The following is a 24,368-nucleotide window of genomic DNA, read 5'->3' as shown; positions in this document are numbered from 1 at the left end:
ATTTAAATAGATACAAAATGTAAAATTATAAACTGAAGTATTCAACGGAGTGGCAGAGGATTTATATACCAATATATTTAGTATACAATTCTTAAGTATAAAACAATAACAAGAAGCCCGTCTAGCTCAGTCGGTAGAGCGCAAGGCTCTTAACCTTGTGGTCGTGGGTTCGAGCCCCACGGTGGGCGATTTATTTTTATTTTTCAATTAATTGAGTTCTTCTTTCACATTAAAAATTAATATTTTATTATTGAATAAAACCATGAGATTATTTGAAACCGTCAAAAATATACTTCGTATTTGGTGTTTCATTGAGAATGAAAATTACATGAAATAATTAATACAATATTTATAAACTAGTCATTCATGTACACTATAAAATTTTATTTTTATTGATTATTATATTAAAAATTATATCCATAAAATAAAATAATTTAATAGTTATAATTATATGAATCTTTTTACTTTTAAAATAAAAAAGTGATAGAAATTTGAAATTTAAAATTTTAAAAATTTACTACAAAAATGCTTTGATAATATAATTATTAAAATATTTTGTGTTGTGTTTCTTTTGTATTAAGAGTTATTTAAAAATACTTGATTTGTGAGTTTGATATAGTATACTATATAGAACAAATAATTACTTTATCAAGTTCATAAAAAGATTATAGATTTTTTAAATTTGTAACTAATGAAATTACTCAGCTAAATTACTTTCTTAAATTTTACTACTACTATAATTAATAGAAAGATATTATGAGTAATTAATTACTCATTATTATTATGTTTTAACGTTTAAATTATTTCTAGAAACTAGAAAACATTCGCTTTCTAATTGTTGTATTCTATTACTTACGAGAAATAATGAATCTAATAAACCTATTACTAAGACTATTAGTTATTGAAAGAAAAAAAAAATTGAAGAGTTTCACTATTTAGAATAAGAATAATTAAATTAATAATATTATTTATTTTATTTAATTCCAACTTTATCATCTATAAAATAATTAATTATTAATACTATATTAATATATCCAATTAAAGTTATCATCGAAAAAAAAAGAAATTAGTGAGTTTTACAGTTTTAGAGTGAAAATAGTTATATTAATAATATAATTAATTTCATTTTTTAGTTCTAATTTCATTAATGTCTAAAATAATTAATATAAATTAAAAAAATTCCTTTAAAAAACAAAATATTAATTCTAATTCATTAATTAGTATTCTAAAATCATACCCCATAAGCAAATATGCTTCTATTTTTACAGATAGATAGATATTTATACATCTCTCTCAAAATTGAAAATGTGATCTGAAGAAGCAGAAATTAATTCTTAATGGGCTAATTGCTAGTGGTCTAATGCCACAAAAACCCTTATAGACTATATCAAACAATATGTTACATCCATTTCCTGAGGCCCAACAAGCCCATAGACAGTGAAATTCAGAGCAAAAGCTAGATTAGAACGTAAAAAGAAAAAGGTAGAAGGAAGCAGACGAGTAAATTGAAATTGCCACCATTATTGTCCAATTAAGTCAAATTTAAGTGATCTCCAGGTGGAAGAAGAACGCTGTGCTACCAATTTCACCATAGGTGGGTCCAACAATCATGTGCTTTGATATAGCCAGCTGTTCCAATTGCAACAATAAGTTTTTCATCTCTCCAAATGTATTAACCTCTCATTGGCCCCTTTATTTATTCATTTTTTTTTACACTTTTTTTCCAATTTTCATTAAAAAAAAAAATGATACCCGGTTCGATAATTAATGTTTTGAATCTAACGATTTCATAAATTAATCCTTTTCAGTCATATATATTTATATTTGTGATGATATATTCGAAAATTGTAATATATTTTATACGAAAATAAAAAATAAAGAAAGAAAAAGAAAAGGTAAATTGGCATTGCTAATGGAAATTTTCTGATAATTTCTTAGAGGCAATTGGGTTCTTTTTCTGGGCACCATTTGGGGAATGTGACCTTATCAATCTTTATCATACACGTGGACATAATCTCTTTGGCAATGATGGGTCCCAAATCAAGTGCATTACAAAGCTCTGAGCTCTCCTGTTTCCATTTTAAACACACCATTTATTTATTTTATTATATAATTATTATTGTGTTTATTCTTTTTTTATATTTTTCCACTCTGGTCCACATGGGAGAATATTCATCATGGAGAAACATTACTTATTTTGTGACATTCGTGACTCCTAACTTGATGTCAACCAAGACATGCTATTGATCCCACATGAAGTATAGTCCAATGATACATTATCACATTTTTCTTTTTTTGCGTATTTATTTATTTATAGAAAATTTTTTAACATAAATTGTAGAATTGATTTTTTTTTAGATTTAAATGATTGTGCCGCTATACTTATAAAAAGTATTAGGATTGGACTCAAAAATTTTTATGAGATTTGACAAAGAAGTAAATTATACCTAAAAGAATCGAATTTGAAGATTAAAGAATTGAAGGCTTCAAAGCTCAAGTATACAGGTTTAATAATTATCAAGTATACTCAACAATTCAAGGTTTGTATAGTTGAATGAATGCATAAACTGGATCTAGACAAGTTTTATATTATATTATTTATATATCTGAAGTAAGATGAGTGTAATACGATTTATGAATTTGTAAGTGTTCTGAATTTTTCTGCTTCTACGAAAATAATACTGATGCCACAAAAAAAAAAAAAAAGTGCATGATTTATCTCTAACATGAATAATACACTCATCTCTTTTGCATGTTTGTGGATAATTTATAATTGAAGCCTCCTTCGAGCTATCTATCATTGGTAAGAAACAATCACGAATTAGTGCAACAAAACTCATTTATGCAAAATTGTATGTGATTGGGATAAACACCGAACCATACAACTTGTGTGTTTCACCCACTTAAGAAATAAGGTTTGGTCATATCATAAATTTGGACATAAGAGTTTTTTTTTTTTTTTTTAAGGTAAATATTAATATCCAATTATAAAAATTAAACTAAATAGAATAAGAGAATGGTATAGTGGGGAAAAGAAGAAGACATCCTCTATTATACTCCATATGATAAGAGAGGAAAAGAAGTTATATTGATGATCATCAATTCAAACAAAAACAGTTATATGCAATAATGCAAACTAGGCAGTAATTGATAAAGGGGTGAGCATTTTCATAATGAGACTGTCCATTAAACTTACTTGTTTGTGTAATTAAACTTTTTAATAATGTCAATAAAAATATGGGGTCCATTATATTAAACCCTATCTTTTTTTTCCCCTTTTTGCTAGAAAGCTACATATATGAGACTTTGAACCACAATTCACCTTTTCTTTGTGTCTAATTATGAACTTTAACTATATTATTTGTTACCAAATCTTATTGGTGTTATGTCGTGGTACATCAAACATTTCATATTTGAAGGCTCTATGGAGAATATAGAAAAAGAAAATTATATATTTAAATTCCTATTGTTGTCTGTTGATATTGTAATAATATTGAAATTCTTGATTGATAATTTACGTGGAAATATAGAAAATTGGAATTGTTTGATGTTTTTTCTGATAAAAGAAGGTTATCTCCGTTCATATGTAAATTTGGTAAACCTATTTAAAGTTACCAAACAACCTTAATTCAAATAATAAAACAAAAGCATATATATATATTGCTTCACTAATTTGCTATTCATTCTTGATTGGGCTATCAATTCCAATCACTTGAATAGACCATATATAGGAGGGAGGAAAAAAAAAAGAAAAGGAAATTCAAAATTTTTTATTTTCTACTGGGAAAGTAATAGTAAAGAGCTAAAAATGTTACTTGAGTTGGAAAAAACATAAAACAAGAAGTGACAAAGACTTGCTAAGAAATGTTTTGAAAGCAAAACCAAGTTTGTAGTAAGCACTTAAAGTTATGAAAATGACAAGCCAAACAAAAATTTTTCCTTGTCTTGAAATCCAAATCCTAATTCCTAGGTGTTTAAGGATTTCTCTATTTTGCATATAAATATGGTGATATAACAAAAGAATGGGGAGACCAATAATCCATATGACCTAATATTCAAAATTTCCCTTCTATGAGCGTACAGACAGAATTTTAGGTAACAAGTCACTACACTGTCAAAGGCCAAAAACCCTAATTTGGACTTAGCTCATAGGCCCTAATGGCCATATCTTATAATTCAAATTTTGCATGTCAATATAACCAAGTAGGATTATTTCCACTTTGTTTCATGGATTCAAAAATATGCTTAGATTTGGAAGGTGGATGACAGTTGTGACATATACCAATTGAATATTGACTGATTAGATACTGATTAATTAAACATTAATATTGACTACTAACCTCATTTAATGCTTTAATTATCACCTCCATTTGGTAGATAAAAAGAAAACTATGCATCTTTGTTCATTTAGTCATCTTCTATGAATTTAGCAAAAAAGTATTGAATCTTTATTTTTTTTATAAATATCCTAAAACCTCCAGTCATTGGAGGTTAAAATGAGATTTCATTTATGTCGGCCAATCAATAGAATCCCTTTTTACCCTTTCTCTTTTTATTAATCATAGGTATTTCCGGACAATCAAACTATAATCAAATCTTGCTCGCACTGGATCAGTCTCCTTAGAAATAAAATATTCTCAATGAGTATTTACTTCATCCATGAGGATTAAATTTTTAATTTCACTTAATAGATAAAAGTATCGAATTACTCGTCTTAACGCTCGTTATTATTAATATTATTTTTGATATAACAACCTAAGCTATGTTATATGTTTCACACAACTATGAATCTTTCCCGATCAAGAAAATAAATAGTGTAAATTATTGTTGATAGTGATTCAATGCATTTTGGCAAATGGATAGAAAAAATGAACTAACTAAATCAAGATATAAAATAAGTCATTGATTCTAACTCCAATAATAAATGAATATCAAAATTATAATCATTTCAGAATAATATATTAGTCCACCCATCAATCAAAAGCCTAAAACTAAATTAAAAAAATATGACTTGACTAAGTAAATGGGTTACAATTTATATTTTTTTTATTACACTTACCCCTAAGTTGAAGTACATGAGCCTAGCAATTTTGCTAAAGTTTGAGGTAGAAGTTATAAATATGCAAAAAATTATTGTTGAAATTTTATTTTTCATGGATATAGCTAAAAATATATATAATTAAAAATAAAATAAATACATTCATAAAAGTGATAGAGCATTTGATGAGTCACACTAGAAACGCTCTTGGCCCCTCCATAATCCACACCTCCTTTTGCTAACCTCTTTCAAAAATACTGCCCTAGAGAATCACTACTTTTATACTTTATTCATGAAATATTAATAACAATCATATCCAAAAGATAAGTGAAATTGGACATATATTTACTCAAATAATAATAATAATAATAATTATAACACTAAAATGCATTATTTAGGTGAGCATTAGTGCTTTTTGAATATAATATAAAAAATAAAATGGAAAAGAATGTTATAGATTAAAAAACATGTAATAAGTAAAATAGTGTTTTATTTGGCTTTATAAATTCAAAAAAATAAATAAATAAATAAATAAGGCATAAGTACTAAGATATGTATCGAGTACTTATTTTTATTTATTTATTTTGAAATTATTTTTGACCAAATACGGACCATTTTATCTTAATAATTTTACAAACATCAATGCTATCCTAATTTTAATGATTTCTCAAACCTTCAATTTAATTGTTAATATACCATTTTTTTAGTCATTGTTATAAATTTATTTTTAATTTGTGTATTGACCAAACATATTTGGTTTGACTACTTATTTCTTATTTTTGACTTAAAAATATACGTTTTAACTTACAAATTAATTTTAAAAATATATATTTAATATTTTGGTAAAACTATTCAAACCTAACTTTCAAGTGGTTTAAGTATTTAGGTAATTAATACTTAAAAATAACTTAATCTATCAAAATTATCAAAAAAAGATAATGTTAAATAAATAGAAGTCTGCTAATTAGTCTTATCATATCTTACCAAAGATACGAGAAGTAAAATGTTTTGAATTCGAGTTTTCTATATAATAAAAGTTATTATCAATTTGATAAATATTATTTAAATAGGAGGACTTCCTTGCAAATAAGGATAATGTTGATATTTAAAAAACTTACTAGGATAATACCAAAAATTAATTTTAAAATAAGCATAAAATCATAAATATGATATTTTTAATTTCTAACTTTAAATAATTCTTTTAATTACAAGTCAAATTAAATTTTACTGCTGATAAATTTTTAGTTAAAAATAAGTTTTACTAACATAAAAGCCAAATTAAATATCATCTTGACAATTTAATTTTAAAATTACTTATAAATTAAAAAAAAATACATTTTAAATGAAAAATTAAAAATAATCAATCAAACCAAAAACTGTACAAGTGATTGGTAAAAAAATCCAAAACAAATCAAAGTTGTTTTGGATCATCAGACAGTCTTAAATAAAGATTTTGGACTAATAGTGTTGTAATAATTATGGATTAGTGTTAAAAACATTGTGAAAGCTCCTCTCTCTCTCATAAAATAAAACAAACCAACCAAGTCAACAAAATAAAAACAAAGGCTACTATGCCATGTAGTGGGAAATGGGGTATGACATAAAAATGAATTTATTTATTAATATTATATAGTGAATGAATGAAGCTACAAAAATATCCAATCTCTCTCTCTCCATTTTATCCTAATAATCTTTTGTCACCTACTCTTATAGGCTTTCATCTTTATTTAAAAAAAAAAAAAAAAGAAAACAAATAAAGTATAGTAATGATGAAGAAAGAAAAGGGAAAATTCCCTCTCTTTGATTGCACATTGGCATTTGGTGGTGAGCCTTTTACAAATCAAATTAAAATTAAAATAAAAAATAAAAAATATAAATTCAAATTCTCAAATGGGTTTGTCTTGGTCAAACAAGACCTTAGAACAACAACATGAACATATGCAATTCCTAGGTTGCCCTTTTTATGTCCATATTCTCAATAAAAACCCACATGAACAATAAGTCACAAAAGGGAACGCCAAATTTATTTATTTATACTAGTGGGGGAAAATGATTATTATTATATAATAAATATTCATATATATATATATATATATTCTAATAAACTAAAAAAAGAACTAAATGGGAAAAAAAAAAAAAAAAAAAAGGAAGAAACGGACAAGAGAGCCCTTCCCTACAAGACCCCAATAACACGAAAGAAAATTATAAAATAAAAAGCATAAAAACACCGAGGGATACCAAAACGACAACCTTTTTAGAACGCGTGTGTTTCACTCTCCAATGACCAAGAAGTGACAGCCAATGTCTGTAGTGCTTTCGTACGTCGACTGTGGTGTTACTGCATTGTAGCAGTTTCCATCAACATGGCTCCTTCATGTTTCCCACGCGCATATAATGAGAGAGTGTTCACGCGCCAGCACGCCCACTTGAACTACTCTCTCTTTCATGTCCCTCTTCTTAATTTTCTTCTTCTTTAGCCATCGTTTCTTTCTCTCTTTCTGCTTTCTTCACATTTTCTCTCTAAACAAACATCGAAATAGACCCGTCAGTCAATCAGTAGAGCCAAATCAGCTTCCAATTAAAATAATTAATTAATTAATAATCGGCCCAGATCGCCGGAGGCCGCCATGGATATTCGCCGGAGAATTAAAATCCGGCAACCACCGCCGGCGGCCTTTCCTAGCTGAATGAATGCAAACGAAACGCCGCCGGTTCGAAACCAAACTGGGCAAAAACCCACAATTCCGACAGAGCAGTCCGAGTTTTATTTCACTTATTTTCTTCATTCAAACGAGTTGGAGAACAATGGCGACCACCACTAACACCGCTACTGCAGCGGTGGACTCGGCAACATCGGCAGACGAACTCACCGCCAAGGCCGTGCACAAACGATATGAAGGTCTTGTTATGGTTAGAACGAAAGCGATAAAGGGGAAAGGCGCGTGGTACTGGGCGCACTTGGAGCCCATGTTGGTCCAGAACGCCGAAACCGGTCTTCCTAAAGCGGTCAAGCTCCGGTGTTCTTTATGCGACGCCGTTTTTTCTGCTTCCAATCCTTCTCGCACTGCCTCTGAGCATCTAAAACGCGGGACGTGTCCGAATTTCAACTCGCTTCCTAAGCCCATTTCGTCTATCTCTCCATCTTCAAACGTAGCCTTAGCTTCACCGTCTAGTGTTGGCGGTGCTGCGGCGGTTTCATCTTCTGTAGTACACAATAATCGAAAACGTTCTGCTGGTGCAAGTTCTGGGGTGGTGTCTGCTTCGTCGTATCCTATAACGGCTGTGGCTCCTGCTGCTTCTGCCAGTTCATACCAACAAGTAAGTCCTCTTGCTATCGTGGATCCATCCAGGTTCTCAGGCGAGCTAGCAGTGTTGCCTCAACAACCACATTTGATGCTTTCCGGCGGGAAAGAAGATTTAGGTGCTTTAGCCATGTTAGAAGACAGTGTAAAAAAATTGAAAAGTCCTAAAACTTCACCTGGGCGGGCTTTAAGCAGGACTCAGATTGACACTGCCCTTGATTATTTAGCTGATTGGGTTTATGAGTCCTGTGGGTCTGTCTCGTTTTCTGCTCTCGAGCACCCGAAATTTCGGGCATTCTTGAATCAAGTTGGCTTGCCTGTCATTTCAAGAAGAGAGTTTTGCGGTAGTAGACTTGATGTTAGGTTTGAGGAAGCTAAGGCAGAGTCTGAGGCACGAATTAGAGATGCTATGTTTTTTCAGATTGCATCGGATGGCTGGAAAGTTAAGAGTTATACAGGTTTTAGTGAGGTGAATTTGGTGAATTTGACAGTGAATTTGCCTAATGGCACTAGTTTGTATCGGAGAGCTGTGTTTGTTAGTGGTTCAGTGCCTTCTAAGTATGCAGAGGAGGTTTTATGGGAAACCATATCAGGCATTTGTGGAAATGCTGTCCAACAGTGTGTAGGAATAGTTGCAGACAGGTTTAAGGCTAAGGCGTTGAGGAATTTAGAGAATCAGAACCATTGGATGATTAATCTTTCTTGTCAGCTTCAAGGGTTCACTAGTTTGATTAAGGACTTTAGTAAGGAGCTTCCGTTGTTCAAAACTGTCACTGAAAATTGCTTCAAGCTTGCAACTTTTTTCAATAACAAGACTCAAATTCGAAATAGTTTCCGTAAGTATCAGTTACAGGAGTATGGGCATGCAGGACTATTAAGAGTCCCTTTGCGCGACTATGAGAAATTGGATTTTGGTCCTGTTTATACTATGCTAGAGGATATATTGAGCTCAGCTCGAGCATTGCCAATGGTTTTGCTAGATGAATCGTATAAGATAGTATCCATGGAGGATCCAACAGCTAGAGAAGTTGCTGATATGATCAGAGATGTGAGTTTTTGGAATGAATTGGAGGCAGTCCATTCATTAGTTAAGTTGATTAAAGAAATGGCTCAGGAGATTGAAACAGAAAGGCCATTAGTTGGGCAATGCCTGCCATTATGGGATGATCTAAGAGCAAAAGTGAAGGAGTGGTGTTCAAAGTTTCACATTGCAGAAGAAGCAGTAGAGAAAGTGATTGAAAGACGGTTCAAGAAGAATTATCATCCTGCTTGGGCTGCTGCATACATACTTGATCCACTTTATTTGCTAAGGGACACAAGTGGAAAGTACCTTCCTCCTTTCAAATGCCTAACACCTGAGCAGGAAAAAGATGTGGACAAGCTTATAACAAGGCTTGTGTCCAGGGAGGAGGCACATATTGCATTAATGGAACTCATGAAATGGAGAACGGAAGGACTTGATCAGGTGTATGCAAGAGCTGTCCAGATGAAGGAAAGAGATCCCATTACAGGAAAAATGAGAATAGCCAATCCGCAAAGTAGTAGGCTTGTGTGGGAGACTCATCTTACAGAGTTTAAATCACTAGGGAAAGTTGCAGTTAGACTTATTTTCCTTCATGCTACTGCGTATGGGTTTAAATGCAATTGGTCTTTATTGAAATGGGTGTGTGCTCATGGGCAATCAAGAGCAGCCATGGACAAGGCACAAAAGTTAATATTCATAGCAGCTCATTCCAAGCTTGACAGACGGGAGTTTTCAAGCGATGAAGATAAGGATGCAGAGCTTTTCGCATTGGCAAACGGTGAGGATGATGTGCTGAATGAGGTTCTTGTTGATACATCCTCAGTGTAACAATTTTTTTTTACTACTTTCAAATTTTAAATTTGTAGGATTTATTGAATTCTTTCCACTATTTATCTCTCTTTTTTTTCTTTTTTCCATTTTTTGTACTTCTTTACTTACTCTTTAGAAGATTTTGGACAGTCAGATGGGAGGAAGAGGGGGAATTGATAGGGGATTCAGTTTTTGTATGCCTAGCTAGTAATGCATGGGCTCATGATTTGAGCAATTGCCCATCTTTCATCCTAGAATGATTTTTGAAGTTTTTGAGTTTGCAGTAAAGAAAATCTTCTTGCTTGTAAAGATAGCAATGGCTGTACGAAGAGATGTTACAGATCAGGAAGAATGTTGTAAAATTTTTGTTCCTCAAGTAATTTGGATAAATGACAGTATGACAAGGGGAAAGGTTTTATTATTTCTCCTTTGGTTATGAGATCATAGCTCTATTCTAATTTATCATTTGAGTTTTAACAAGAGCAGTGGAAAACAATCACTGCAAACATTATGTGCTAAATGCTAATCATTTTCTGCTTTCAATTTAGACTGAAAGTATATACGTTGATGACTGCACTCATAACCTTACTGTGAAACTTTGGTGGCCTTTCCATACATTTAATAGGCTGTTCGGTTATATGGTTAGTCTCTCTATAATACTAATCTCCGGCTCTTCGCCGCTCTGCATGATTGTTGAAACACTTATCTCCAAAGGTGCTTGACCTTTTGTCTTAAAAGTTTGTCAAATGCCCCTTCTTAAAAAAGTCCAACTGATCTTTTGAAGTTGATGCAAGTGTGCAGTGCACCCGAGGCTATAAATTGTCTTGTGGATCCCTCATTTCTTGCTGGTGATCTTATAATTCCTTAAACAAGCAGCATGAATGGCTGTATTTGTATAATCATATGTCTCCAAGTTTGAATTGCATGTTTTTCTTTCCATGCATAAGATAATGATTTAAAGGGGTCTGTTTGAAAACTTTCTGCTTTCTTGTTGTCCTTGGACTGTTGAGAATATGCGGTCCTTTATATGGCCGTATAGAAGATGTCTTAGCGAATTAGACTTAGGAGGAGGTTCCTGCTCTAGGTTTGATGAACAAATTCTTGGATGCACCTTTATAATGTATATGCCTTTTGATGTTATGAGATTGGGTAAAGTTCCTGCCAAAATGAGCACCTGCACATGATCTTAGTCTTTTGAAGTAAATTTATCAGAGCTACTCAAGTGGCTTGCCTAGTTCCTCCTTGCTTTCACATATTCTTTAAGGTTTGGATATGCTACTTTCCACTTTTCTTTTGTTTTTTGATAGCTATCGTTTTAACTTCTTAATGATGTGAATTTAATCAGCGGTGGAATTCTTTAGTGGGACTAAGTATCAGGGAGTAAATAAAAGTTTGATTTGAATGTTGATTATTATTGTTAGTTGAATTGAAGAAGCTAAAGACAATTATGCTAAATTGATCTTTTTGGTGGCAGAAGCATTCGACAAAGATATTGTTGGACTAGAGAGGCCACCATAAGATGGTTGGTGGTAAGTAGAATGGAGAAATGGACTCTACATGATTAAAGATTGGAATGCTGCCATAAGCATCCAAGAAGAGAGCTTGACTTGAAATATTTGGGAGTGAAACGCCTTTTTGTAAGACAGCAGAGGTTACTGGAACAAGCCGGTAGGGTGAATGGCAAGCCAGATCGCGCGGCGTGGGTCAGCAACCTCGGAAGGACCTCAGAACTCACCTTTCTAGCTGGAGAAGCACTTTATAACAGTTAAATTAATTTTCTTCATCTCCCAATATCCATATTATCCTGGCTTGGAATGTGGAACCCCACCATATGAACAAGTGGAAGTCTTTTTCTAAACTTTGGTTCTCATCAGGTTTTTTCCTATCAAATCATCTCTCTTTGTGGGTAACGTCTTCTTTAAACGGTCCAAAACTCTTAACGTTCATGCATTGCAGGGTTATTGGGTAATGCTCCTCATAATTGCAAGACAGGTGTTTATAGGACCCAAAGCAAAGGAAGATTGTCGGCTTGAAGCAACATTGAAGATGCTTCAGATTGATTCTGCAAAAAATTCTATTTCTAACTTTTCTTTTTTCCTTTTTTGGTTGTATATATGTAATATATTTAGTTGTGCAAGTATTAATTGGAATGTATAATTGAATAGCAAAGTGCTTTATCTTAACTTGGACGTTCTTTGATTCCTTGTAAGAAGATTTTGTTGCATGATTTTTACTTGTACATCATCAACCTTATATGTGGTGTAAAAACATGGTTTCAAGATTTCTAATAATATTTTTTGACTTAGTGGTACTTGGAGTCATTTTTAGAGTTATAAAGTTCCAATTTCGAACTTGAGATTTAAATTAACAAAGAATAAAAAGATTTTAGTTGTGGAACCAGAGAGTTCTAAAACTTAGAGCCAAAGAGAAAAGGAAAAAAAAAAAAGAAAAAAAAGGAATTAAGAGGTTGAATTTGATAGGCAAAATAGATAAAGGGAAGTGGCAATTCATCAACCATTCTACAAGAAAGCAAAGCCTTCCAATTATGGGAATGCCGCGACTTCTTTTATAGCTATTTGGTAGCTTTTTCATGAGAAAACCCAAGTATGGATTTTTCAAGAAAACTGTAAAAGTCATGTGTTCACTCATCATCATACAATTACCTCAAAGGGGTTAAAAACTTGGAATAATTTCTTGACGGGTATCAACCTTTTTTTTTTTTTTTTTTTGAAAAAAAAAATGAAAATTTCACCCACCCACCATTAGAAAGAAACAGTAAAAGAGGTGGAAAATCAAGTGGGTTTTTTTTTTTTTTTTACACTTTGTTGATAGTAGAAAAGTAGAAGGTAATTGATTGATTTTTATATAATTACCATTGGAAGGTCTTGTAATTAGTGATTAAGTGGAGAGACAGAAATTCTTGTCGGCAAGACATACCAACGCTGACTGCTCACCAACTAAGGCTTAGCTTTTTCACTAGTATGGTATGCTAAGCTCCACTCATTTTTTGGTTAAAAGGAAAAGGAAATATAATGATTAGTATAGGACGACACCCTTCTCTTTTATACAAGATTCTTCCCCCCTTCCAACGCTACTCATTATACATAAAACTCTTTTTCCCTTTCTTTTCTTTTCTTTTTTTCTCTTATTTTTCTTGTTTTTTACATTTACCCCCTTATTTATTTTTAAATTTTTCTACTTCTCCACAAGCAAAAAGAGAGATTTTTCTTGTTTCACATGCTACCTGTTTTTTACACCATAATTAAATTCATGATGTATAAATTTTGAATTTATAAAAAGTCAAATAAGTCGGAATAATATTTTAAATCGTGCAGCAAGAAAATTACACCCTTTGAATAGTACTCACTGTAGAAAAAAAAAATTCAAACTTAAGACTTTATGAAAATAGAAATTAATTAAAACATTAGCATAGCATGAAGAAGAAGAGAATAAAAGTGAAGGAAGATGTAGACAAAGCAAAAAATAGAACAAGAGATATACATAGGATTTGCATATGTCATGATGTTGCTTAATTTATCTCATTGCCTCTAAATTTTGGTGAAATGTCAAAAACATCAAAATTATACTAAAATGACTCACACATTGAGTAGTGATGGTAGTTGGATTAGCCAAGTACAATAATTTCAAGCCCTTTTTATATCAAATCCATATCATATAAGGGAAGATTTTTCTTTTTTTTTTTTTTTTCTTTTTCTCACAAAAAATAAATGGTCCATATAATATAGTGCATAACACAAATGTATGTACAAATACCTCTCATGTTTAACTTTATATATATATATATATAATCATGATGGTCCTCATGGACCACCCTTTTCTTTCTTTTTTTTTTAATTTATTTATTTATTTTTTTTAGTTTATAAAAAAAGAGGTGAGATCATTGGGTTTTCACCTATAAAGTCAAGATTAGAAAATTGAAAATACCTTTCTTTAGGGAAAGAAAGATACGGTCTACTTGAAATTTTTCTTTTTTTTAAAAAAAAAAAAAAAAAAAAAAATACACTGTTGTTTCACATGGTACCTTATTATTTTGTTGGGTAAATTATGCTAATCTTAGAAATGCTGCCAAAAAGTCTTCTCTCTTTATGTTTTTTTTCACCAAATCCCAACTTGTTTTTGTTTATGTGTCCTTATTTATCATTATGCAATATCTTTGTGGTCCTACATTTCATCACCCTTATTTGCATGGTTCTTTATGTATATTATAAACATGTACTCACAATCATATATACCACATTAATAATGATAATAATAATAATAATAATTATTATTATTATTATCATAAGAATTTCCAATATGATTTATGAAGAAAATGTAAAATGTATTTTCTTGACTGATATATATTGATAGCTATCTCTATAAAGCACAAGTAGAAGAAAATGCTAATACTTTTCAATCATTTCAATAGTTTTATGTTCAAAATTTTTGTCTTACAAGCGTGAGTGACTTATATTATGTCTATGAAGAAAAAAGATGCTTTAGTACATTATGATTTCAAGGAATATTTAACACTATATATAGATTTTCCATCACGGAGCCAGAAAATTTGGTCAGGTAAGCAAAACTAAATTATTTGTAACCGTAAAATTAGTTTCTTCTATGATTATTATAAGAAAACATTCGAAAAATATAAAACATAAGCCTAGTTCTTGCACGATCTTAAAAAGTAAGAAAATTAATCAAATTAAACATAATTCGTACTGCACATTTAGTTAATTAGTTTTGTGGTTTAGAGAGTTTGAATTTGAGATCTCCACTGCTTATAATAATTTAAAGATCAATGACAACACGTCTAGTCGGGTCGTTGGTTACTATTATTCGGCTTAATGACTCAAACATTATAAATATATTTTTTTTTAAATAATTCAAAGACAAAACACGTGTCTTAATCAGTAATTATAATGAAGAACGTACAGTGCCATCGCAAAAGAAAGCACTGTGGGTATATGTGTGTGTGTGATTTGTTTGGAATCATATTACATTTACATTATTAGTAATATCAAATTTTGGTGACACGTAATTATCACAACAATAACAAAACAATAATGATGTTCGAATCAACTTGTCATCGCAATTTTAACAGTGTCTAACACCTCTAATTCCCCTTAATTAAAATTTTTAAATAATGGTACTATACAACATGAAAAATTTTATATAAAATTTATGCGAAAAATTATTTATATTGTTTTATCGGTGTATCTTTCCGCTTTTTCTTTCACATTAACATATAATCCAACGAAAATTGCATGTACGATATGATAATTCGTCCTAGATATAATTATTCCTCTTATTCTTATATTTGACGTGCTCAATTAAATAAACTTTACAAAAAATATTTATATAACTTATTTATTTAATAAGGAGAGTGGGAAGATTAGTGAAAAATGATGAGGTAGGTAAAATTTTGACAAGAAAATAATGAGATTTTGTTTGATTAACCTTGGAATTAGTGAACGTTGACTTGGTAATACAGGAAAAAGGAAAATTGAAAATTCAAGGAGACCGGGTCGGCAAATCCCGCCAAGTACCAACTGTACAAAATATTCCAAAGTCACGTGCCCTTAAAATGTACTACTACTATTGATTGGTGATTCCTGTGATGCGATCTTATTGGTCAATGTCCGTACACATGACGTCCCCTTTCCCTTTCCACTGACGTCATCTCATGGGCTTACGGTTTTAATTTAATTAATATATAAAAATGGGCTACAAAATAGAAGATTTTTTTTTATAATATTTATAACCATTTGATTCTGCTAGAATTTTAATTTGAGACCAAGTAATGAACATCCCTAAATTATAACTAAAATGTTATCCTTGAAGTTTAACTAATAAAGTACTAATTGAAGATAAATTGGGTATTTATAAAATACAATTAAAAATTTTTATACTATATAATAATTATTCCTCGCTAAAAAGGTGAAAAAAAAATACTTATTTCGATTAAAAAAAGTATCTATATCTAATTTTTGTTATTAACTAAGCAATAAAGATAATTTATTAAAGGTGTGTATAATAATTCCAAATTTATCATCAATTTTCCTATCTGTTGTCAAAAATAAATTCAATAATTTTTGTTAAGAAAACACTTATAGTGTCTGAAAACATTGTTGATATAATCTTAATTGTGATTTTAGAAGGCAGAGTTATGTCTTGACTAGGATTATTCAATATAAAGAATTTGCAAAACAAAATGTGAATTTTGTAAAATATTATTTCTTTTTTGATTCATAAAATATTATTTCTTTTAAAAAGAGCTTATTTGGTTTAATTAGCTTCCCCAAATCAAAGGCCTTCATTTTTGCTAAAAGTTGAAGGGTGGGCCATTTTGCCACTCCACTTACTAATTTAAATTTTAAATTGACAATCTTACCCTTATTGTATTGTGAAAATTTAATTATTTTTCCACTGCAATAGAATTAAGACTTGAGATACATAATGATAAATGAGCAAGTATTTTCTAATATAAAAATATTATAGTTCATTCGTTCTATATTACTTATATTAAAATTGAGGATAAATGATTAAAAAGTTAGATTATATCGTTCCAACGCCGAATAAATAATTTTTAAATATGAATTAATTTTTTTAATATATAATTTTTTTCTACTAATAAATAATCAATAGAGATAATATGATATCTTATAAAAATTAACAAAAATACATTTTAATAGTTATATCCCAAAGCTGAATGATGATTCAAAAAAGGCATATCAACCTAAATAATTTGCAATATTAGGGAACATAATAATTATGTCTAATCTGTAAACTTCAATGTTAAGCAGCCTAATTAAGCAATCTCTTCTGCAATTATTGTAAATAAGTATATATCAAGTCTCCACTAATATTAAAATAAATAAATAAATAACCAACAGAAATTTTGTAATTATCTATCCACATGAATGGCACGTGTGGGCATCGGACTCGGGAACCGCTGGGATCTCCTGCGACAACACTCATAGCACAAGGTGGGTAAGATAGATCATCATGCAATTTCTTTTTCTATATCTTTAACCCGTAATTATATATTAATTAATTAACTAATTATAAATATAATATAGTTTCAGTTAAAACTTAGCTTTCACAGACAACGAACGGTATCATGGCTACCATCTTCCCCACTTAATTTTTACTAATTCCTTACTATTTTAATTAAACATTCTTAACCCTTCTTCTAATTGTGGTCCATAATTAGGTAATTAGTACGGACATTTAACTATCGACCAGTAATTAATTAATATTTATAACCATTCCAATCAAATGATAATAAAGTTGAAAATTGAAAATTCAATGTGGGGACATTTAGGGTTTATATTATGATTTGTTGAAAGATGTGGGTTTGAATTTGCTTTTTTTTTTTTTTTTTTTTTTTTGATCCAATGGTCTTGAATGTGGGCCAATTGTCTAATTAACATAATTTGATTAAGTACCCTTATTTTACTTTTTCTTTTTCCTTTTTAATTTTTTTATTTATTTATCCTCCACTTTCTAAGCAGTCAATCATGCATTCATTTAACTATAATATTTTTGGAGTATAATTATTGTTATTAACTGTATTAATTGGGATTAAAGTATACAGAGTAGTGCAATGTAAGGCTAGTGATTTGTATATTCAATTAATTTTTCTTAATTTTCAACAAGTGGAGTGCCCATTATATTACTATTTTGTTATATATTTACTAAATTTAATTTTACTCGCATCGTGACATGTCCATAAATAAAAACATTTTCAACAGTGATTTTATCAATTCACAAATATCGAATATTTAAACAAGTCAGTTCTATTATTATTATTTTCAAAAGAGATTAGCCAGATTCTCTGTATAAATAAGTAGCGTATAAAATCTTTACCACTAAGATTTAGTGGATTATTATTTCCAAATTTAGTGGATTACTTGAAATAAAAAATTTGCTATTGGATATTGGACAATCATTAAAGTAATACGCATTACGAAATAGTTGCATAAAATTAATCTGCTAGCTATAGCACATGTCCTTTTGTTTTACATTATTACATCTGTTAGGTATAACACCTGTTTAACATTATTCAGTTTGAACTTATAAATTCTATTTATTTTTAGCATTATATTATTATAAAAAAAATGATAATTCTATAAAAAGATCTTAAATTTGTTTTTTACTTAATAAAATATTATATAAAATATTATTTATTAATTTAAATGAGTTCGCCGAATCTGAAATAAATAATTAATCTTCAACTCGTTTTTAAATATTCAAATTCTATATAACCAAGTCATTGAATAGGTAAAAAAAAACCCTTTTCAACGATAATTATTTTTCTGTTAGAATAATTGACCTTATAATTGTAGGTATATGCCTAATTATTAGATTATTGTGTAGTAGAATTTCTTTTTGGTTTTAGGAAACAAAAATAACATCGTCCTTTGGCTTGTCCGAATGGAAACTTCTAATAATCTATTGCTTCAATAAGAAAGAAAGAAGAATAACCATAAGTTACGAGCTATTCGTTCTAAATTCTAAAATATAAATCGTTTTAAAATAAATATTTATCCCAAAACATAAGACATTTTGAGTATTTTAAAAGTAATTTAGTTAAATTATTATTGGTTTTATTATAAGGTGGAAGAATTATTTTATTCCTTCATCCATTACAAAAATTTTAAACGATTTATATTTTGCGAATGAAAGAAGCATTTAGACAGTGTTTAAGCTAGTGTCATGAATATATAAAATATAAAATTGAGTTGTGCCATTAAATATGTCTATAACTACTATTGGGAAATGATGATCATCGCCATCAAGTGAGGAAATAAAGAGAGCATGTGAGTGCAATTTTTTCTTTTTTCAATGAAAAGGGAACAAGAAACGTGAAATTATTGCAGCTAAATTTGGTGGCAATATTGGAGAATCATAAATATGATTGCACTCTAATATAAATAATTATCAAAAGCACGAATAATTTATACATATGTACATATAAAATACACACACAAACACACCTAATTTTGAAATATAATTATCAGGATAAGTAGTTAAGTAGCTAATTATAAGAATAAATTCTGGAGAGAAATGGAACAGAAAGCAGCAAACTGCTTTGGGTCTTGACCATGAAAAGAAAAGCGAGAGGAACTTTTGAGTGTCATCATATCAAAATTAGTTAGCAGCAAGACGAGTAGTTGCTAGTTTCAAACCGATCTGTTTCGTGACTTGGAATTTAAGAACACAGAATAATCATCATTAGGTTAATTAACTTGTATTTTGAGAAGAAATAACTGTGCTTACGTATAGACAGGGAGGGTACATCGTACGTACATGTACACAGTTAGGTAAAACTAATAAATGCAGAGTAAAAGCCGACACATGCATGGTCTTTGAGACAATTATAGACCCACGTACAGCCCATAACTCCACTACATGTACGTAGCAATGAGCATATAGTATTTCCTTCAATCAAGCTCTCTGAATCTGGAAAGAAACAACTTTAACAAGAAAAGAAAAGAGAGAGATACATATAAAAGATAGGTCTGTTTTTGGGTCAGACAGCAATCTCTATTCATCCTGTCACGACACATGTACAAAATAAGCTTCTGTCGATTGGATTTTTTTCATTTTTATTATTAATATTTGACCCACCAAGCAACTGCTCTTTTTGCATTTTTTTTTTCCTGCTTCTCATTGATTGATTTCTTCTCTTAATTGACGGGATAAGAATAAGATGAAGTGTATTATTGTGTATATATGCTATTTTTACTTGAGGAATGTTCAAATATATATGAGATCATATATGTCTTACTTCAAATGCTGTATATATTACTTATATATTGATGTGGTATGACATAACATTCTACTTATTTTCTTGAAATTCCTCGTATGGCAGCGAAGCTAAACTTCCCTACTGCTTTTTCTGGTATATAACAAGTGCACTTCCACACATATGTATATGATGCTTGATTTCGTATATACAACTTACATTTTTATTTTTTAGGATTGCACACGTGTTTTTATACTAGAACCAAAATTAAGAATTGAGAGTATTGTTAGAGTAAAACCATCGTAATAGTAAATAGCTTAAGAGTTTCCAACTCCAAATTATGTGTATAATCCGAAAAATACCATCCCTTTTAACAAAAAAAAAAAAAAAATAATAATAAAAAAATAAATAAAAAATAAGAACATTAGTTCAGTTTAGTTTCCAACTCCAAACTAAACATAACTCAAAGTTTCCGCTTGTATTATGAAATTCGCAAGAACGTATACAATCGAATGGCCCTCTTCTAAGTGGGCCGAACACCCACCCTCTCTAGGAGAATTATGTGGGCCGAATTTCCAGCAACCCTTGTCCATTACATAACGGCTTCACCACGTGTCTACTGTTTAATGATCCACGTACAAACATTCAAAACCACAACTTTAACGGTTTTCATTTCCCTCCATTTTCCCTCGTCTCCATGAAAACCCATTGGTTCCTCCTTCCCAAACTACGCGCCGTGGCTCCAGCTATCCTCCACTTCTGTGCACCCTCGGCGCAACTTAGAAATCTTAGACATTCACTCATCTTCTTTGCTTTCTTCTCTTCAATGGCCTCGCAATCGCCCCTAACAGGCCAAACCAACTCTGTCCAACCTGGTCGAATTCGGGTTCTTAAAGAAGGATCAACCAAGCGTGTGGGTCCTGTTGTTTACTGGATGTTTAGAGATCAACGGTTGAGAGACAACTGGGCGTTAATCCACGCCATTGATCAGGCTAACAAGGCCAGTGTGCCTGTGGCGGTTGCTTTTAATTTGTTCGATCAGTTTTTGGGAGCCAAAGCGAGGCAGTTAGGGTTCATGTTAAAGGGTTTGCGTCAACTTCAGGGGAAAATCGAAGAGACCCTTCAAATTCCATTTTTCTTATTCCAAGTAAGTTAATTTCTCCCTTAATAGTTCATACTATGTCTTTCTGGATGATTAGAAAATATTGGGAATTTCCGAAACAACAAATTAAATGTTGAATAGAGAAAAGCTTTATGCACTTTAAATTTGAACTGGGTCCATTTTGAATTTGCTGTGGGTTGTTGTAAGTTATAAGCTTGAGATGATTAGCATTTGTCTTCCTAATTTATTGCATCTAAATTGAGTTGAGATTTTTCTTCTTTTAAGTTAAATCATATTGATGGTATTTGATTAGCAATTCTATTAATTATTTTTATGGAAACTTCGTAGGTTGTGTTTAATTTTTTGGGCTTTAAATATAGGGAGAAGCTGAAGAGACGATTCCAAATTTTTTAAAAGAGTGTGGGGCTTCACTTTTGGTTACTGATTTCTCACCTCTAAGAGAAATCCGTAAATGTAAAGATGAAATTTGTAAAAAAGTGAGTCCTCCAGTGACCATTCACGAAGTTGATGCTCACAATGTAGTGCCTATTTGGATAGCATCAGAAAAGTTGGAGTATAGTGCTAAAACTCTAAGAGGTAAGATAAATAAAAGGCTAACAGATTACCTCATTGATTTTCCTGTTTTACAACCACCTTATAGAAAGTGGGTTGCTGCTGCAAATCAGTTGATTGATTGGGATAGTCTCATTGATGAAGTTACAAGGTCAGACATTAAACTATATGAATAAATCCATTTTGAGTATCATGAGAATTGTAATACTGAGTTTATAGTTTTGCTCCTTATTTAGGAAAGGAGCAGATGTTCCTGAAATCGAATGGTGCATGCCAGGAGAAGAAGGTGCAAGTGAAGTATTAATGGGAAGTAAAGATGGATTCTTGACCACAAGATTGAAGAATTATTCTACAGATAGGAATAACCCATTAAAGCCTAAAGGACTCTCTGGTCTCTCTCCTTATCTTCATTTTGGGCAGATATCTGCACAGAGGTGTGCATTGGAGGCTTGTAAAGTACGGAATCATTCTCCTCAGGTTTGTGGAAGCAATTTTTGAATTCACGGCTTAGCTATTTTATTGTTTGAGTGAAACATGGTTGAACCATAATCAGCTTGCTATTTCAATTTGCCATGTTATATACGGGTTCCAAGACTTGGTTTCATCTCATTTCTTGTAGTCTTTGTTTTGTCTATTCCTTTATGTTCTATCTCTTGCATTTTCTTGACAATTTATGCAATTTAATGTGGCTGAATGTTTCTGCATCTACTTGCTGCTCTGAAGTCAGTTGACGTGTTTTTGGAGGAGTTGATTGTGCGAAGAGAACTTGCTGATAACTTTTGCTTCTACCAGCCTCATTATGATACATTACAGGGGGCATGGGAATGGGCGCGTAATACCTTGCTGAGCCATAAATCTGACAAGCGAGAACATATATACTCGTGAGTTTATATATATATATATATATATATATATAGGAAATTTCATATTTCATATGTCTAGGTGCTTTCACACATAAGCAAAAGCAGCGGTGGAAGGAGGGGGGCTGAGGGTGGCCATGGCCCCCATGCCCTCCAAATATCTTTTTGGTTCCTTTAAAACTATGCCTCTCTTTTTCGCTTCTCCCGGGCATACAAGAAAAACCAGAAATATGAACTATATTTTCTCCCTTCTAACTGTGGCAAAAGTATCTAAAAGAATTTATATCAAGGTTGTTAAAAATAAAATATAAATAAATTAGCCCCTGTAATTTTCTTGATTTCACTTATACTATTATTGCATGAATTTTTCTTTGTTTTGCTGGGTGAGGTTAAGATTTGAATGGCCTCCAAATTTGTAGGATGGAGCAATTGGAGAGGGCACAAACAGCTGATCCGGTATGCCTACTTTCTGATGTAATTTATAAATGACACTGTACTTCAATTTTACCAAATTCAGTTTTTCTGCTTCAATTCCTCCCCGTCCTTTTGATATATTTTGGAATAGTGAATTAATGATTGTGAACTCAAATCATATTTCTACGGATGTTCTCTACTTTTCTATTCTTATTAATATACTAATGATCGTATCACAAATGTCAGCTTTGGAATGCTTCTCAGCTGGAGATGGTTTACCTTGGGAAGATGCATGGTTTTATGCGGCAAGTGCTTTTTGGTTAATTTACTTTGCTTCCCTGTAGGTGTGATTTCTTAGATATTAGTTCTCTATCTGTTTTTTCTATCCTGAAAGGAAGTCACTGAATTGGAGAAAAAGATTTAAATGTTGTTGTGATCAGCGACTTAAAACATAATACTTCAAGTCAATTCTTCGTCTTGTGTGAGCATAATAACATTAAGATGTAAAGACAATAAAGTGTATATACTTACCTCAACAGGCGGAGATCTTAATCCTCCTACATATTCTCTCACTGTACAAAATTAATATAAATTTCTCGCTAAAATGTCATGATCAGAATTAAAACCTGTGCAGTATGTATTGGGCAAAAAAGATTCTTGAGTGGACGAAAGGACCGGAAGAAGCCCTTGCAATATCAATTTATCTAAATGATAAGGTAATGTATCATAATTCCTTTCTGCTTCCATTAATGTTGTTAGCAGTGCTCCACAAGTTTGTTCAACCTACATCTTTTCTTGCAGTATGAAATAGATGGGAGGGATCCAAATGGATATGTTGGTTGCATGTGGTCAATATGTGGTGTTCATGACCAGGTTTCCACTCACTTCTCTCCCGCTTTTACCCCCTACTTGTTTTTGTTGGTGGAATTTAGGATTTCAGTTGACTTGAGTTCCTCCAAGTTTTTGTCCTATAGAGGCCTGTTCTCAAATTTCACCTGTTTTGTTAGTGTAGTTACAAACTATACTTTCTCTTACATAGGCACTAGCATCATTGAAGTCCTCTTGATTGCCATTCAGGGTTGGAAGGAAAGGCAAGTTTTTGGGAAAATACGTTATATGAACTATGCAGGCTGCAAAAGGAAATTTGATGTTGATGGCTACATTGCCTATGTCAAGAAGTTTGTGAGTGAAGTAAAGAAGAAGAGAAAGGCAGAAACTCAGCTTGGGGCCAAATCAAAAGAGCTCCGCATTTAAAATTTCTGTTACACCGTGTAATCTGTGGAAACAAAAATGTCGGCTTCTAAGTTACGTGGGTATGCTGACCCTAACAAAAAGATGATGATTAATCTATTGAAGCATGATTTTGGAAATAGGTCTTGTTCGGAGTTTAGCATCTAAGCGAAGTTTTCTGAAATGCTATTGGCTCTGCCGGCTAGATTTGTTATTCACATATATTATTATTATTATTATTGTTGTCTCTTTAACATGCAA

The 24,368-nt window shown here is 31.2% G+C and overlaps 2 protein-coding genes and 1 non-coding gene across 9 annotated transcripts; all 3 read left to right on the top strand.

Annotated features, from left to right (window-relative positions):
* The first annotated feature begins 115 nt into the window (after positions 1-115).
* TRNAK-CUU (transfer RNA lysine (anticodon CUU)) lies at positions 116-188 on the top strand. The gene has a single exon. It is a non-coding gene; the product is annotated as a tRNA-Lys (tRNA).
* Positions 189-7,494: 7,306 nt separating this feature from the next.
* LOC105645948 (uncharacterized) lies at positions 7,495-12,485 on the top strand. Of its 3 annotated transcripts, none has more exons than XR_002285730.3 (3): positions 7,495-10,142; positions 11,652-12,048; positions 12,131-12,485. XR_002285730.3 is itself a non-coding variant. In XM_020683913.3 (1 exon), exon 1 carries the CDS (start codon positions 7,730-7,732, stop codon positions 10,190-10,192), a length of 2,463 nt encoding a protein of 820 aa, XP_020539572.1. In that variant the 5' UTR covers positions 7,496-7,729; the 3' UTR covers positions 10,193-10,610. The 3 variants fall into 3 exon arrangements, 1 of the variants encoding a protein (XP_020539572.1); XR_002285729.3 differs by having other exon boundaries at positions 11,649-12,048; XM_020683913.3 differs by lacking the exons at positions 11,652-12,048; positions 12,131-12,485 and having other exon boundaries at positions 7,496-10,610.
* An 8,107-nt stretch (positions 12,486-20,592) lies between these two features.
* On the top strand, positions 20,593-24,343 carry PHR1 (photolyase 1). 5 transcript variants are annotated; one of them, XM_020684048.3, is made up of 9 exons: positions 20,595-21,075; positions 21,411-21,754; positions 21,840-22,080; positions 22,396-22,484; positions 22,883-22,919; positions 23,124-23,182; positions 23,512-23,593; positions 23,679-23,750; positions 23,955-24,343. In XM_020684048.3, the coding sequence occupies exons 1-9, from the start codon at positions 20,626-20,628 to the stop codon at positions 24,129-24,131; spliced, it is 1,551 nt and encodes a 516-aa protein (XP_020539707.1). In that variant the 5' UTR covers positions 20,595-20,625; the 3' UTR covers positions 24,132-24,343. The 5 variants fall into 5 exon arrangements, 3 of the variants coding, with proteins under 3 accessions (XP_020539707.1, XP_012087092.1, XP_012087089.1); XM_012231702.4 differs by having other exon boundaries at positions 22,327-22,484; positions 23,917-24,079; XM_012231699.4 differs by having other exon boundaries at positions 20,597-21,075; positions 22,327-22,484.
* Positions 24,344-24,368: the final 25 nt, after the last annotated feature.

This window comes from Jatropha curcas, chromosome 4, assembly GCF_041381405.1.
Source record: "Jatropha curcas cultivar XTBG-Jc1 chromosome 4, XTBG_Jcur_1.0, whole genome shotgun sequence".
NCBI classification, from domain to species: domain Eukaryota; kingdom Viridiplantae; phylum Streptophyta; class Magnoliopsida; order Malpighiales; family Euphorbiaceae; genus Jatropha; species Jatropha curcas.
The sequence above is the reverse complement of the archived record's forward strand: the minus strand, read 5'-3'. Positions and strand labels throughout refer to the sequence as shown.

Excerpts from the sequence above, each read along its gene's own strand:
- LOC105645948 (XM_020683913.3), top strand. The coding sequence starts at position 7,730 with ATGCAAACGAAACGCCGCCGGTTCGAAACCAAACTGGGCAAAAACCCA.
- PHR1 (XM_012231699.4), top strand. The coding sequence starts at position 20,626 with ATGAAAACCCATTGGTTCCTCCTTCCCAAACTACGCGCCGTGGCTCCA. Across the intron at positions 22,485-22,882 it reads AAGCGAGAACATATATACTC|GATGGAGCAATTGGAGAGGG; the intron begins GTGAGTTTATAT and ends CCAAATTTGTAG. Across the intron at positions 23,751-23,954 it reads TATGTGGTGTTCATGACCAG|GGTTGGAAGGAAAGGCAAGT; the intron begins GTTTCCACTCAC and ends ATTGCCATTCAG.